At 44.2% G+C, this 14,544-nt stretch overlaps 1 protein-coding gene across 2 annotated transcripts; it reads right to left on the bottom strand.

The window, feature by feature from the left end:
* Positions 1–51: 51 nt before the first annotated feature.
* On the bottom strand, positions 52–14,136 carry LOC130369697 (interleukin-10 receptor subunit beta-like). 2 transcript variants are annotated; one of them, XM_056575190.1, is made up of 7 exons: positions 13,607–13,999; positions 13,294–13,411; positions 10,016–10,194; positions 9,378–9,532; positions 8,373–8,520; positions 7,515–7,660; positions 52–967 (listed from the first exon to the last, which is right to left on the bottom strand). In XM_056575190.1, exons 1-7 carry the CDS (start codon positions 13,638–13,640, stop codon positions 779–781), a joined length of 969 nt encoding a protein of 322 aa, XP_056431165.1. In that variant the 5' UTR covers positions 13,641–13,999; the 3' UTR covers positions 52–778. The 2 variants fall into 2 exon arrangements, with proteins under 2 accessions (XP_056431165.1, XP_056431164.1); XM_056575189.1 differs by lacking the exon at positions 13,607–13,999 and adding an exon at positions 14,008–14,136 and having other exon boundaries at positions 53–967.
* Positions 14,137–14,544: the final 408 nt, after the last annotated feature.

Here is a 14,544-nt window from a genome sequence, read left to right as displayed (position 1 = left end):
TGAAAGTAATTCCTACACATTCATATAATTATTAGTGAATATAATTTTGGTATTTTTATAAGTGTTTTATTGTATGCATGCATGCCCATTAATAACGTTTTAAAAAATACAGACTAAACTGTATCAATACATAATACAGTTTAAAGTTGGCTGACTGACTGATCAATGTTTGTACAGACAGCCAATCTCACAGTAGTCTGTTACATGATAGTTATATATCTAATTCCAATTATATTTTTTAATGGCCGTACAGTACAACTATAAATCATTCATCCAGGTACATTCCAAACCGTAAGATTCATGTTTTGTGTTCTTGTATTGAGCAAAAGATATCCCAAGGTTGGTTGCAGGCAGGGTCTTACTCTTATAACAGTATCTTTTTACCTTCCACAGTGGAAAATAGGATCTAAAATAACCCTCTGTTCATTCGATTGTCTCTAATGCCTCCGTCCAGCTCCGGGGGGACCCTTTGACCTGCGGTACAACAGGCTACAGGTCCGACTGAGAAGTCACTCTGGTCCAGGTGAAACCCTCAGCGTGGATTCATTCCCCTCTCAGAGCCACGTTGAGCGTGGGATCCCATCCAGTTTACACCTGGACTTTGAATGGATTCGGCTGATGCAATTCAATATAATCCATTGCTCTCTGAAACAAAATCACTTTTTCCAGAGTAATCCATACAGGCTTTCTGAAACCTCGACCGCGCACCACATCCGTGCAGCTCGGCTTTCGTCTCTCGGGTCACATCATGTTGTGCTTCTATAAGGCACTCTTTCCATTATTCAGGCCTCGGGTACTCTGCGGTTGGAAATCGAGCACTGCACTGGTCCTCTTCCGCCACTAGAGGGCGCACCTCGTCCGTGTTGTGCTCCGTGGTCATGACGTTGACCTGGTCGTAAGTTTCCACAGGGGGGCGATAGTTCTCCATGGCCACGGAGATGGGTGAACTGGAGGTCTCAAATACGTTCTGCAAGTACATGGAAAATAAAACAGCTGTAATAGAATAGGAAGATGCCCCATAACTAATCCCCATGGGGGACTCCATTTATTCCGTATGAAAACGCTAGGACTGCTGGAAACCAACTCCAGTGTGGTTGGTTATGGGCAGGGCAGAGGTGTAAGAAACTGCTTACTTAATTAATACATTTATTAATTAATCAAGTATTCTGAATCCACATTTCAAGCGTGATAGACAGATTTCACAGCTTTAGATGGGAAATTATTAGTTTTTTCCTTTCTTTGCCTATATCATATAAAATGTCTTCTTATTTAGTGGAATCTAGTGTTAGAAGTGTTTTCTTTAACCTCACACATGCAGATTTTCCTTTTTATCCCTGTTTCCATTTGAAGATGAGAATGAGGAATCTAAATTCAAGTAAAGACGTGAATAGTTTCCATTTATTTATCGTCAGACAATATCTTTAAATCAACAATAACCAACTAGCCTACATACATTCTGAGGCAGTCAGGAGTGTGATTGATTTGTTGCAATTCAGACCAGAGGAGTCGAACACCAAACCAGCCACCCTGACATAGGGATCTGGGGCCGTATTCACAAAGGATTTTAGGGCTAAAAGTAGGTCCTAACTGGCGAATTTAGGAGTAACTCCTAAAAATAATGGGCGTGTCACTCTTAAATTTAGGACTCCTAACTTTTTTCACTAAGAGCAATTCACAAAGTATTTTAGGCCTAAAAGTAGCACCTAAGTCTAGGGGAGCTTAAAAGTCCTCAAGAGGACTCCTAACTCACTAAGACCTATTCACAAAGAATCGTAAATGCCTGCGAGACGAAATGTTAGGGTATTCAACTTGTTGTGGAGTTAATCGCAATGCAATAACATCCCCGACTAACAGGAATAATCCGATTAGTCCCGAAATAAAATGTTTGGCCACACTACGTTATTTAGCAACAGGGGAAATGCAACTTCGCAATGCCGACGATTTAAAAAAATCGCAACCATCAGTCAGCCGTGCCATAAACTTTCCTTTGGACATTCAACAATTACAGAGGATCAAAGCCAACTTCATGGCACTTGCAGGCAGGGCCGTCGATAAGGGGTGAAAGGTGATGACTATTCTAGGGGCCCACAGCCCAGGGGGGGCCCACAAAAAAAAAAAAATGTCTGTGCACGTGCCTGCATTCTACACAACCTCTGCAAGCGGAGGAACATTCCACAGCCAGACGATGATGATGATGATGATGGCGATCAACCAGACAAGGAATTTGGCCGTGTGGTACCGAGTGGACAGGCATTTAGAGATCACTTTGAAAACACATTTTAGGTAAACACCTTGGCACAAATCAGTCAAAACTTAGGTAGTTCATAACATTTATTTTCTTTTAAGTTTTACGTATTTTTATTGTTGGCTTTCTCTCTCTCTTGAACGTGCAGGCTACAACGTCATTATCGTGGTCTGCACAAAATTGTCATCATGCGTATATTCTGCTAACTGCACTATAACTACTTAATTCATTTCTAGCCTAGGCTATTTCCTTGTTTTTCGGTGATTCAGTGGGCTCGTCTGAACAACCAATCACCGAACTGACTGCTTCTAAACTCGTGCACGAGAATTGACGTAATCCATAGCAACGGCGCGTCACTCTTAGTTCACTCTTTGTGATTTATCCTTAGTAAGAGTAGGTCTCAGCGGCTTTGTGAATAACTTTTAAGAAAAAACTCCTACGTAAAATGTTTTAGCGCGAGTTAGGAGCACTCCTAGCGGTAAGATAAAATGCTTTGTGAATACGGCCGTAATAGGGCCGTATTCACAAAGGATCTTAGGGCTAAAAGTAGGTCCTAACTGGCGAATTTAGGAGTAACTCCTAAAAATAATGGGCGTGTCACTCTTAAATTTAGGACTCCTAACTTTTTTCACTAAGAGCAATTCACAAAGTATTTTAGGACTAAAAGTAGCACCTAAGTCTAGGAGAGCTTAAAAGTCCTCAAGAGGACTCCTAACTCAGTAAGACCTATTCACAAAGAATCTTAAAATGCCTGCGAGACGAAATGTTAGGGTATTAAACTTGTTGTGGAGTTAATCGCAATGCAATAACATCCCCGACTAACAGGAATAATCCGATTAGTCCCGAAATAAAATGTTATAAAAATTATAAGTTATAAAAATATATATATAACTTATAAAAAATAAAAATAATTGCGCCATCAAAAGACGAGGACGTGTTCGTCAATAGGAAGAAAGTGCATTCCAATCCAAATTTTAACATAGCCTACTGGATGTTGTTGCAAAGTGGCCTGGATCTTCAGCTACCCATGATTCGCGCATTTTAATGGTGAGCGGTCTGAGGCAGCTTTTTGAGATGTAGGAGTTGGTGTCACTTGCTGGGTGACAGTGACTATCCATGCAAGACGTGGCTCTAGACACCCTACCTTAATCCACAACCGGGAGCACAGTTAAAGTGTAACATGTAACTGATTACGCAGATTACGCTTAGTCCTATGCGTAAAACACATCGTATTGGCTCTTTGCGAGCACACAAACATACACGAAATGTTGTGGAGAGAGGAATTGGGCAGATGAAACGTCGGTTTCATGTCCTCCACGGCGAAATACGCCTCACGGGCAAGCACAGTAATCACTGTATGTGCCATTCTACACAACCTTTGCAAGCGGAGGAACATTCCACAGCCAGACGATGATGATGATGATGATGATGATGATGATGATGGCGATCAACATTACAAGGAATTTGGCCGTGTGGAACCGAGTGGACTGGCATTTAGGGATCACTTTGAAAACACATTTTAGGTAAACACCTTGGCACAAATCAGTCAACACTTGGGTAGTTCGTAACATTTATTTTCTTTTAGATTTTACGTATTTTTATTGTTTGCGTTCTCTCTCTCTTGAACGTGCAGGCTACAACGTCATTATCGTGGTCTGCACAAAATTGTCATCATGCGTGTATTCTGCTAACTGCACTATAACTACTTAATAGGAATTCATTTCTAGCCTAGGCTATTTCCTTGTTTTTCGGTGATTCAGTGGGCTCGTCTGAACAACCAATCACCGAACTGACCGCTTCTAAACTCGTGCACGAGAATTGACGTAATCCATAGCAACGGCGCGTCACTCTTAGTTCACTCTTTGTGATTTATCCTTAGTAAGAGTAGGTCTCAGCGGCTTTGTGAATAACTTTTAAGAAAAAACTCCTACGTAAAATGTTTTAGCGCGAGTTAGGAGCACTCCTAGCGGTAAGATAAAATGCTTTGTGAATACGGCCCCTGGGGCCGTATTCACAAAGGATCTTAGGGCTAAAAGTAGGTCCTAACTGGCGAATTTAGGAGTAACTCCTAAAAATAATGGGCGTGTCACTCTTAAATTTAGGACTCCTAACTTTTTTCACTAAGAGCAATTCACAAAGTATTTTAGGACTAAAAGTAGCACCTAAGTCTAGGAGAGCTTAAAAGTCCTCAAGAGGACTCCTAACTCAGTAAGACCTATTCACAAAGAATCTTAAAATGCCTGCAAGACGAAATGTTAGGGTATTCAATTTATTGTGGAGTTAATGCGCGATGCAATAACATCCCCGACTAACAGGAATAATCCGATTAGTCCCGAAATAAAATGTTATAAAAATTATAAATTATAAAAAAAAATATATAACTTATAAAAAATAAAAATAATTGCGCCATCAAAAGACGAGGACGTGTTCGTCAATAGGAAGAAAGTGCATTCCATCAACACGCAGGTTGTTTTTGATGCAAATTTTAACATAGCCTACTGGATGTTGTTGCAAAGTGGCCTGGATCTTCAGCTACCCATGATTCGCGCATTTTAATGGTGAGCGGTCTGAGGCAGCTTTTTGAGATGTAGTTGGGTGTCACTTGCTGGGTGACAGTGACTATCCATGCAAGACGTGGCTCTAGACACCCTACCTCAATCCACAACCGGGAGCACAGTTAAAGTGTAACATGTAAGTGATTACGCAGATTACGTATAGTCCTATGCGTAAAACACATCGTATTGGCTCTTTGCGAGCACACAAACATACACGAAATGTTGTGGAGAGAGGAATTGGGCAGATGAAACGTCGGTTTCATGTCCTCCACGGCGAAATACGCCTCACCCCAGAGAGGGCAAGCACAGTAGGCTAATCACTGTATGTGCCATTCTACACAACCTCTGCAAGCGGAGGAACATTCCACAGCCAGACGATGATGATGATGATGATGATGATGGCGATCAACATTACAAGGAATTTGGCCGTGTGGAACCGAGTGGACAGGCATTTAAGGATCACTTTGAAAACACATTTTAGGTAAACACCTTGGCACAAATCAGTCAACACTTGGGTAGTTCGTAACATTTATTTTCTTTTAGATTTTACGTATTTGTATTGTTTGCTTTCTCTCTCTCTTGAACGTGCAGGCTACAACGTCATTATCGTGGTCTGCACAAAATTGTCATCATGCGTGTATTCTGCTAACTGCACTATAACTACTTAATAGGAATTCATTTCTAGCCTAGGCTATTTCCTTGTTTTTCGGTGATTCAGTGGGCTCGTCTGAACAACCAATCACCGAACTGACCGCTTCTAAACTCGTGCACGAGAATTGACGTAATCCATAGCAACGGCGCGTCACTCTTAGTTCACTCTTTGTGATTTATCCTTAGTAAGAGTAGGTCTCAGCGGCTTTGTGAATAACCTTTAAGAAAAAACTCCTACGTAAAATGTTTTAGCGCGAGTTAGGAGCACTCCTAGCGGTAAGATAAAATGCTTTGTGAATACGGCCCCAGATCCACATGTCAGGGTGTGTAGGGTTGCTGGTTCGATGCAGTCGGCCAGGGGCCGTATTCACAAAGCATTTTATCTTACCGCTAGGAGTGCTCCTAACTCGCGCTAAAACATTTTACGTAGGAGTTTTTTCTTAAAGGTTATTCACAAAGCCGCTGAGACCTACTCTTACTAAGGATAAATCACAAAGAGTGAACTAAGAGTGACGCGCCGTTGCTATGGATTACGTCAATTCTCGTGCACGAGTTTAGAAGCGGTCAGTTCGGTGATTGGTTGTTCAGACGAGCCCACTGAATCACCGAAAAACAAGGAAATAGCCTAGGCTAGAAATGAATTCCTATTAAGTAGTTATAGTGCAGTTAGCAGAATACACGCATGATGACAATTTTGTGCAGACCACGATAATGACGTTGTAGCCTGCACGTTCAAGAGAGAGAGAAAGCAAACAATACAAATACGTAAAATCTAAAAGAAAATAAATGTTACGAACTACCCAAGTGTTGACTGATTTGTGCCAAGGTGTTTACCTAAAATGTGTTTTCAAAGTGATCCTTAAATGCCTGTCCACTCGGTTCCACACGGCCAAATTCCTTGTAATGTTGATCGCCATCATCATCATCATCATCATCATCGTCTGGCTGTGGAATGTTCCTCCGCTTGCAGAGGTTGTGTAGAATGGCACATACAGTGATTACTGTGCTTGCCCTCTCTGGGGTGAGGCGTATTTCGCCGTGGAGGACATGAAACCGACGTTTCATCTGCCCAATTCCTCTCTCCACAACATTTCGTGTATGTTTGTGTGCTCTAGCAAAGAGCCAATACGATGTGTTTTACGCATAGGACTAAGCGTAATCTGCGTAATCACTTACATGTTACACTTTAACTGTGCTCCCGGTTGTGGATTGAGGTAGGGTGTCTAGAGCCACGTCTTGCATGGATAGTCACTGTCACCCAGCAAGTGACACCCAACTGGTACATCTCAAAAAGCTGCCTCAGACCGCTCACCATTAAAATGCGCGAATCATGGGTAGCTGAAGATCCAGGCCACTTTGCAACAACATCCAGTAGGCTATGTTAAAATTTGCATCAAAAACAACCTGCGTGTTGATGGAATGCACTTTCTTCCTATTGACGAACACGTCCTCGTCTTTTGATGGCGCAATTATTTTTATTTTTTAGAAGTTATATATATTTTTTTATAATTTATAATTTTTATAACATTTTATTTCGGGACTAATCGGATTATTCCTGTTAGTCGGGGATGTTATTGCATCGCGCATTAACTCCACAATAAATTGAATACCCTAACATTTCGTCTCGCAGGCATTTTAAGATTCTTTGTGAATAGGTCTTACTGAGTTAGGAGTCCTCTTGAGGACTTTTAAGCTCTCCTAGACTTAGGTGCTACTATTAGTTCTAAAATACTTTGTGAATTGCTCTTAGTGAAAAAAGTTAGGAGTCCTAAATTTAAGAGTGACACGCCCATTATTTTTAGGAGTTACTCCTAAATTCGCCAGTTAGGACCTACTTTTAGCCCTAAGATCCTTTGTGAATACGGCCCCTGATCCACAGTCATTTAGTAAAAGGGACATTTAAAGGGTTGTTTTGAGTGACATTACAGAATATGGATTCTCTCACACACACACACACACACACACACACACACACACACACACACACACACACACACACACACACACACACACACACACACACACACACACACACACACACACACACACACACACACACACACCTCTTTGAAGTGCTGCGGCAGCGAGACGCTGGGACAGAGGAAGCTGGAGAGCCTCTTGCGATAGAGAACTGCCACCACCACCACGGTCACCACCATCACCATGACAACAAAGCTCAGCACTGCCTCCAGCCACGGAGTCCTTTCTCCTGTCAGGAGAACCAGAGAAGAAGAATGCCTGGTGAATGCTGAGCGGATGCTGCTTGGGGGGGGGGGGGTCTATGCCATTTTTTCACTGTTACTAAAATAAGACCATCATTTAGATAAACAGGGGTACGATGCTAAGTTTTGGCCGTCTTTGAACCAGTTAGTGAACGTTCCAGTCTGCTCTGAACGCCGGTGAGGTCGAGATGCCCTTTAGTATACTCTTCTGTGTCTTGGCGAGGGGACACTGGCGGCCAGGTGAGTGTGGATGGGTCGATCTAACACCAGTGTGTCTTGCCTTTCATACACAGCTTCGCTCCATTCAACGCCCCCCACAACGAGGGCACTACTAAAGTTATACACCGTCGGTGGTAACATGGGGATAACGCGACCCCCTCCTTCCTACAACTTTCATCCAAAATCCACTTTTTATCTCACCGCGTTGGACTTCGAGCTGAAACAGTTGGTTAACCTACAACTTTAACTCCATCCCTTAGCTTACCTAAATGTTACATCTCTCTTCTTGGGTTTCCTTAGTTTGTTTCCCTTTGGCAACACCAAAAACAATTAAAATAAATAATATAATCTATAATAATAATAGTATATCAAACTAAACCAAGTGATGAAGCATGAATGGCACCCCCTATAGCACCACGTTAGTACATAAAGAACAGCAAAGCATGGGGGCACCCTCAAAGAGGTCTCAGGAGAACTCACGGTCAGCCGTCTTCTCACAGGTGACCCTGCTCTCGTCGCCGGCTCTGTGGTTGTTCTGCGTGCTGATGTGCACCTTCACACAGTAGCGGCTCAAGGGCTCCAGGTCACTCAGGACCACTGGGTTCTGCTGCACAATTAGACTCTGGGCCTGGGGGACAGAGGACAGACGGCTCTGTTATAAACCTGGACAGACAGACGGCTCTCATACGGCTGTTATAAACCTGGGGGACAGAGGACAGATGGCTCTGTTATAAACCTGGGGGACAGAGGGGACAGACGGCTCTGTTACAAACCTGGGGGACAGAGGGGACAGACGGCTCTGTTATAAACCTGGGGGACAGACAGACGGACGGCTCTGTTATAAACCTGGGGGACAGACAGACAGCTGTTATAAACCTGGGGGACAGAGGGGACAGACAGACGGCTCTGTTATAAACCTGGGGGACAGACAGACAGACGGCTCTTTTATAAACCTGGGGGACAGACAGACAGACGGCTCTGTTATAAACCTGGGGGACAGAGGGGACAGACAGACGGCTCTGTTATAAACCTGGGGGACAGACAGACAGACGGCTCTTTTATAAACCTGGGGGACAGACAGACAGACGGCTCTGTTATAAACCTGGGGGTCAGAGGGGACAGACGGACGGCTCTGTTATAAACCTGGGGGACAGTAAGACAGCTCTGTTATAAACCTGGGGGATAGAGGGGACAGACAGACGGCTCTGTTATAAACCTGGGGGACAGACAGACAGACGGCTCTGTTATAAACCTGGGGGTCAGAGGGGACAGACGGCTTCTGGAGTAATCAGTGTGCACAGGTTAGAGCAGCCGTCTCCACACACAGTGGGGACATCTCCTGGATGGCGGTGGAGCCCCATGGCCATTAACCAACCTTTGCATCAAACCAGTTCTCCCACCACCACCCACCCTGTGTCTTTGGTCTGGAGGAGCCCAAGAGAAGCCACCTCGGTGTCGTGTGGCATGGACCTTTGATGCACCTACCTTGCCCTCCTTGCCCTCTTTCCAGTAGGTGATGTTGTAGCTGGCTTGGTTGTAGACCTCCCTCATCTTTGAGATACGGAAGACAGGGTCTCTGATGTTTATGGTCATGTGGACCCCATGGGAGACCAGGGTGACGTTGGGGGGACCTATGGTGGCTGGGACCAGGGGAGGGCGAGACGGACGGCAATAAAAAAACCTTGGAGCAGATGACAATCACAAAGTTTGAAACACCATTTTGTGACGACTTCAGTTGTGATATGAAAACTTTAGAAATGGTGTTGATTTATTAACGTAATCACCTCTTTATAAATCTTCTACTGTCAGTCTGAACCTCGAAATATTTAACTGAGCACATCAGCATAAACGCTCCCTCACACCAACAGATTGACATCATGTTCCGTGTGGAGGTCTGTAGCTATCACCTTACAGGTCATTGGTAACGGTCGGGCTCTAGATACATTAAAAATATAATGTCCCCAATGAGTGTAGTCCGTTACGCTAGAGGATGCAGCTGAATTGTAATCACAGTACAGCAAGGTTATTTTAGGGTAGCAGCCATTTATGTCAAACAAATGATATTGACATATTCTGACAGCAGGCACATGAGTGAATGAACCAACAGCACCGTCTCCACCTACTGTTCTTATCCAGGGTCAAGGGCCCGCTCTCCACCCAGACGGAACTCTCCTGGCCCTGCTGGGCCCTCACTCGACCTATGTACGTCCCGTACACGGTCAGGGAACTGGCCTCAGCGGTGAAGTCACAGTAGAGGGCACTGGTGTTCACACAACCAGGCCTGAACTTGAACACCATCGAGCTGGAAATTAAACCAGACGGATTAGCACAAGATCAGTTGTTGTTGTGGGTGAAAAGTGTGTGTGTGCGTGTGTAGAACAAAAGCTTGTCAGATCTACGTGACAGAAACCGGAACAAAATCTGAACCAACATGACTGTATCCACTGTCCCCACACCCAGGAACACCCCTCCTCGAGGACCACCAAACAGGGGGCCCTGGGAAGGATCTAATTCGAACCCTTGTAGCCTCACTACTTTGGTCCCTCAGGGATCTGTCCTGGGTTCCACCCTCACTGCACACATGTCACTCAGATCCGTCATGGCACTCCCTACCACAACTATGCAGATGACAAACAATTCAATATTTTCCACAGTTGGAATCCCAGGTAGAAGCAAGCTCCTTAGAGTCACAGTTGCCTAGGTGGCCTTCAGGTGGTGGGTTGTCAACCTCGCGGTTCTCCGCGTGTCAGGCCAATGTGTGTAGGCTACTGCGACTCCCTTCTGGCCGGTGCCATGGACCTCTGCAGCTCATCCAGAAGACACAGGACCAGCATCCGGCTGCCCTCAAACCTCCCCAAACTCTCATTTACTACCCCACTCCTCCACATCCTGGTAGCTGCTCCTCATCCCAGTCAGGTCACCGTTTCTTGCCTTCTATGCTGCAAAGGGCTACGGCCCACCCTATAGCCTCACCATAGTTCCCCCCCCCCCCCCGTCCACCACGCTCCATGACTTAATACTCAGTCAATCTGCCGCTCAACAAAGTCTTGATAGTCTGCGCTCCTGACTCCGCAATGGCGGAACGACCGCCCCACCAAAACCAGGACTGAAACCCAAGCGATGAGCCGCCCCCAGACTGAAGACTAATCTGTTCCGGCTGCAGCCTGGTCCATGAAGAAACAACAAAGATTCTTTATCCCCCGGCCACTATATCGTAGCAATATTGTAGCTCGGCTATATCATAGCACATCTATGTCGAGATTCGACCCCGAGGGTGCTTCCCACTTGAGGTTGATTCATGCTTTATATGCCGACAACAATGTCGTTTAGACATCATTAGAACCAACCAAGAATTTGTTTAGGGGTGTTGGCTTGAAAGGGGCGGGATATGACGTAAGAGGCGGTTCACAGGGAGTGGCCGGACGGGACCCTAGAATGTTCAACTGTTGTCAGTAATAATAATAATAATAATAAAAATGTCTATATAGGCATGCAGCTGTGAACTCATGCAATATAATGTATTGTACGATGTGTACTTTTAGGGTAATTATAAGAGCTATCCTAGCGTTCACCACGAATGTCTCTGAAAAGCAATGCCACCATTTAAATATTTTTTAGCAACAGGCTGATTATCATTTTTGGTGCATCTCAAGGACATGCAAATGCAGATCGAAACGTCATCAACATTCCCACTCAAGTTGTGTTAGAAATACAGACTTTCTACTCCTTATTCACATATAAGGTAATTTACATTTCCTACGGAGAAATACTACCTCATGTATAGTATTATTCAGGAGATTTTCCGGGTCAAATGTCAGGATATTTTGTTTACACATACCGCCCATCAGGAGAATATCAGGACTTACTTATGTGTTAAAACAGCTAGTGCGTGAGGTTTTGATTTGATTATGAAATGAGTAAATGTATGGGTTACAGGGGTAATTGTTCAATAGAAAGTGTAGTATGCTATGCATGCAAATCAACTATTCAATAGCATTTACTGTTATTCATAGGTCAAAGTGCATAGATTTTTTTTTAATGCATGGCAACTACTATTGGTTAGTTGAAAATAATAATAACAAACCGCTTCTTCTGAAACTGAAAATTGTGTTCAATCACAGAAGCACCTTAGAGAAATTGGACGTATTCACACCTGCCTTGTTTGATTCAAACTCAACCAAAAAAACACTGGTGCAGACCTTTCGGGCTGGTGTGAATACAAACCATGGACCTCTGGGGCAGACCAAACAGCCGGTCAGAGACCCAGCCGGAGAGGTGGTCTCGGTTCGCTTCCAAAAAAACCCTGTTGCGGTTTCCTTGAGATGTGAAAGCGACCGCACCTCGTTAAGATCCATTTTGAACAATCATACGCCTCTTTGGACGTATCAGGCTCCCGTAGCCGCGATCATTATTGGAAATATTGTTTGATCAGCAGTAACTTGGACGCACATTGTCGGACATTCATTGAAAATGAGTCGTTGCTCCACATGGAGTATAGAGGAGACGGAAGGTTTCTTGGACATTTGGACAGACGGCCACATAAAAAGTATGCTGGAAAACACACAGAAAAATGCTGAAGCATTGAACAAATTCAGCACCAGGATGAGGGAGAAGGAGTTCGACTGGTCCGCAGTAATATCCATGATTGTTTACTTTTTGATTGTTTTCACTGTCCCGTCCCCCCCCCTTATTTTTTCTTTACAGCTTAACCCCGTCCCAGACCTTTTTCCTCCAATGATTAATAGATCTTCGCACCATGTGGGTATGTTGAGATATTCTGGGACTGTTGCGAAAATTGCAACATTCCTAGACTATTTAGTTGCTTTATGTGCATGTGTATGCGTTGTGTGTGTGCTTCCGTGCATGCGTGTGTGTATGCTTTGTGTATCTGCGAGCTGTAGGCTGATTGGCACATGCACACTTCACCAAGTGTGGAAGAGAAACTTGTCCAACAGGCCTGCTATTATAAGTGTAAGATACCAGTATTGGATGAGGTATAAACCAATACATTAAGTTATAATTCAGTAAACTCTTATTTGCTATGAATCTATACTTGAATGCGAGTTAGAATCTAGCCTATACTTTATTTGATTTAAGATTTATGAATGAAATTAATTATTGTATGTGTATTTTGGCTGATGGTGTTCATCTTACCTCCAATAGGGGTCTCGAAATAGCACATGTGCTGCTCACCATTGTTACCAGTGTAACATGATGACACCACAAGTCTAACTTTCAATTTGACAGAAAACGGGAAGATGCTGGTAGTTTGATAACACGCACACACACACACACACACACACACACACACACACACACACACACACACACACACACACACACACACACACACACACACACACACACACACACACACTCACTCACTCACTCACTCACTCACTTGAACTCTGCTGTATAGTGGACCGCTGGGTCTCCAGGCGGATCCCACCGCAGAACAAGGTCCATGTTCCAGGAGGTCAATCGGGCGTTCCTTGGTTCATCCAGAGCACATAGAACCACTGCAGAGGGAGTGTGGTGGTAATTAACACCAAAACCACTGCAGAGGGAGTGGGGTGGTAATTAACACCAAAACCACTGCAGAGGGAGTGGGGTGGTAATTAACCTGTTGCTATGCAGAATATAAATCAGATTAGGCTAAACCAATTGCATTGTTGTTTACATGAGTTAAGTTTCGTTTCTGCTCCACCACTCACCATGACCCGTGTTGCTTACGTAAAGCTTCAACATCAAATAAATGGTAAATGGACTATTTATACAGCGCTTTTTTAACCAGTTGCCACTCAAAGCGCTTTCCAATATTGCCTAACATTCACCCATTCATGGACACATTCACACACCGACGGTGGAGTCAGCCTGACAGGGCGACAGCCAGCTCGTCGGGTGTAGTTAGGGTGATGTTTCTTGCTCAGGGACAGGATTCGGGGATCGAACCAGCAGCCTTCCGGATACAGGTAAAGCTACAGGTGAAGCTGCACACCTTTACTTCCGCTACACAACCACAGGATACGGACCCTCCTCTACTACTGTCATTGATTACTCTATCGAGGAACAATACATAGAGTTGAAGTTCAGATGATCAAAGATAAATCGATACCTTTTGTCGCACAACAAAGTGTTATCACAGTCAGGAATGTCCTCATTTTGTCCCGGGTCAGAGGACACCTGTCGTGTTGATATTTCCTTGTCTCCAGCGTGTGAGTGTGGGTGTGTGCTGGTGTGTGAGTTACACATCCAACGGACCAAGAGCACCAACCAATCAGTGATCCTTACATAAAGTGAGCGGTAACTGGCACTCGGCTATCTACCAATTGGATGACTTTCTAGCGGACAGAGGTCCCGCCCATTCGACTTATGGTCCTTTGGACGCTTGCAATCAACTGCCGCGGAACAAGAGGCGGGGGCTCGCGGAAAACGAAACTGTGAATGAGTCGCTTCGAGGAACCGAGACAAGCTGCAGCCACGTGTTTCATATTACATATCTTATACATATGCATGACTCGAAGGAACTTAAAACCCCTCATACTCAAGTCATTATATATCTGAAACTAAACATTGTGGCTTTAGGTTTAGGATAAGTTCAATGGAAACCTTGATTTACCTAGATTAGAAGATGTGTTTTATTGATTATTGA

Source organism: Gadus chalcogrammus, chromosome 17 (genome assembly GCF_026213295.1).
Source record: "Gadus chalcogrammus isolate NIFS_2021 chromosome 17, NIFS_Gcha_1.0, whole genome shotgun sequence".
Classification (NCBI taxonomy): domain Eukaryota; kingdom Metazoa; phylum Chordata; class Actinopteri; order Gadiformes; family Gadidae; genus Gadus; species Gadus chalcogrammus.
The sequence above is the reverse complement of the archived record's forward strand: the minus strand, read 5'-3'. Positions and strand labels throughout refer to the sequence as shown.

Excerpts from the sequence above, each read along its gene's own strand:
- LOC130369697 (XM_056575189.1), bottom strand. The coding sequence starts at position 14,053 with ATGAGGACATTCCTGACTGTGATAACACTTTGTTGTGCGACAAAAG. Across the intron at positions 13,412-14,007 it reads ACTTTGTTGTGCGACAAAAG|TGGTTCTATGTGCTCTGGAT; the intron begins GTATCGATTTAT and ends CTCCCTCTGCAG. Across the intron at positions 10,195-13,293 it reads CACTATACAGCAGAGTTCAA|CTCGATGGTGTTCAAGTTCA; the intron begins GTGAGTGAGTGA and ends TTTAATTTCCAG.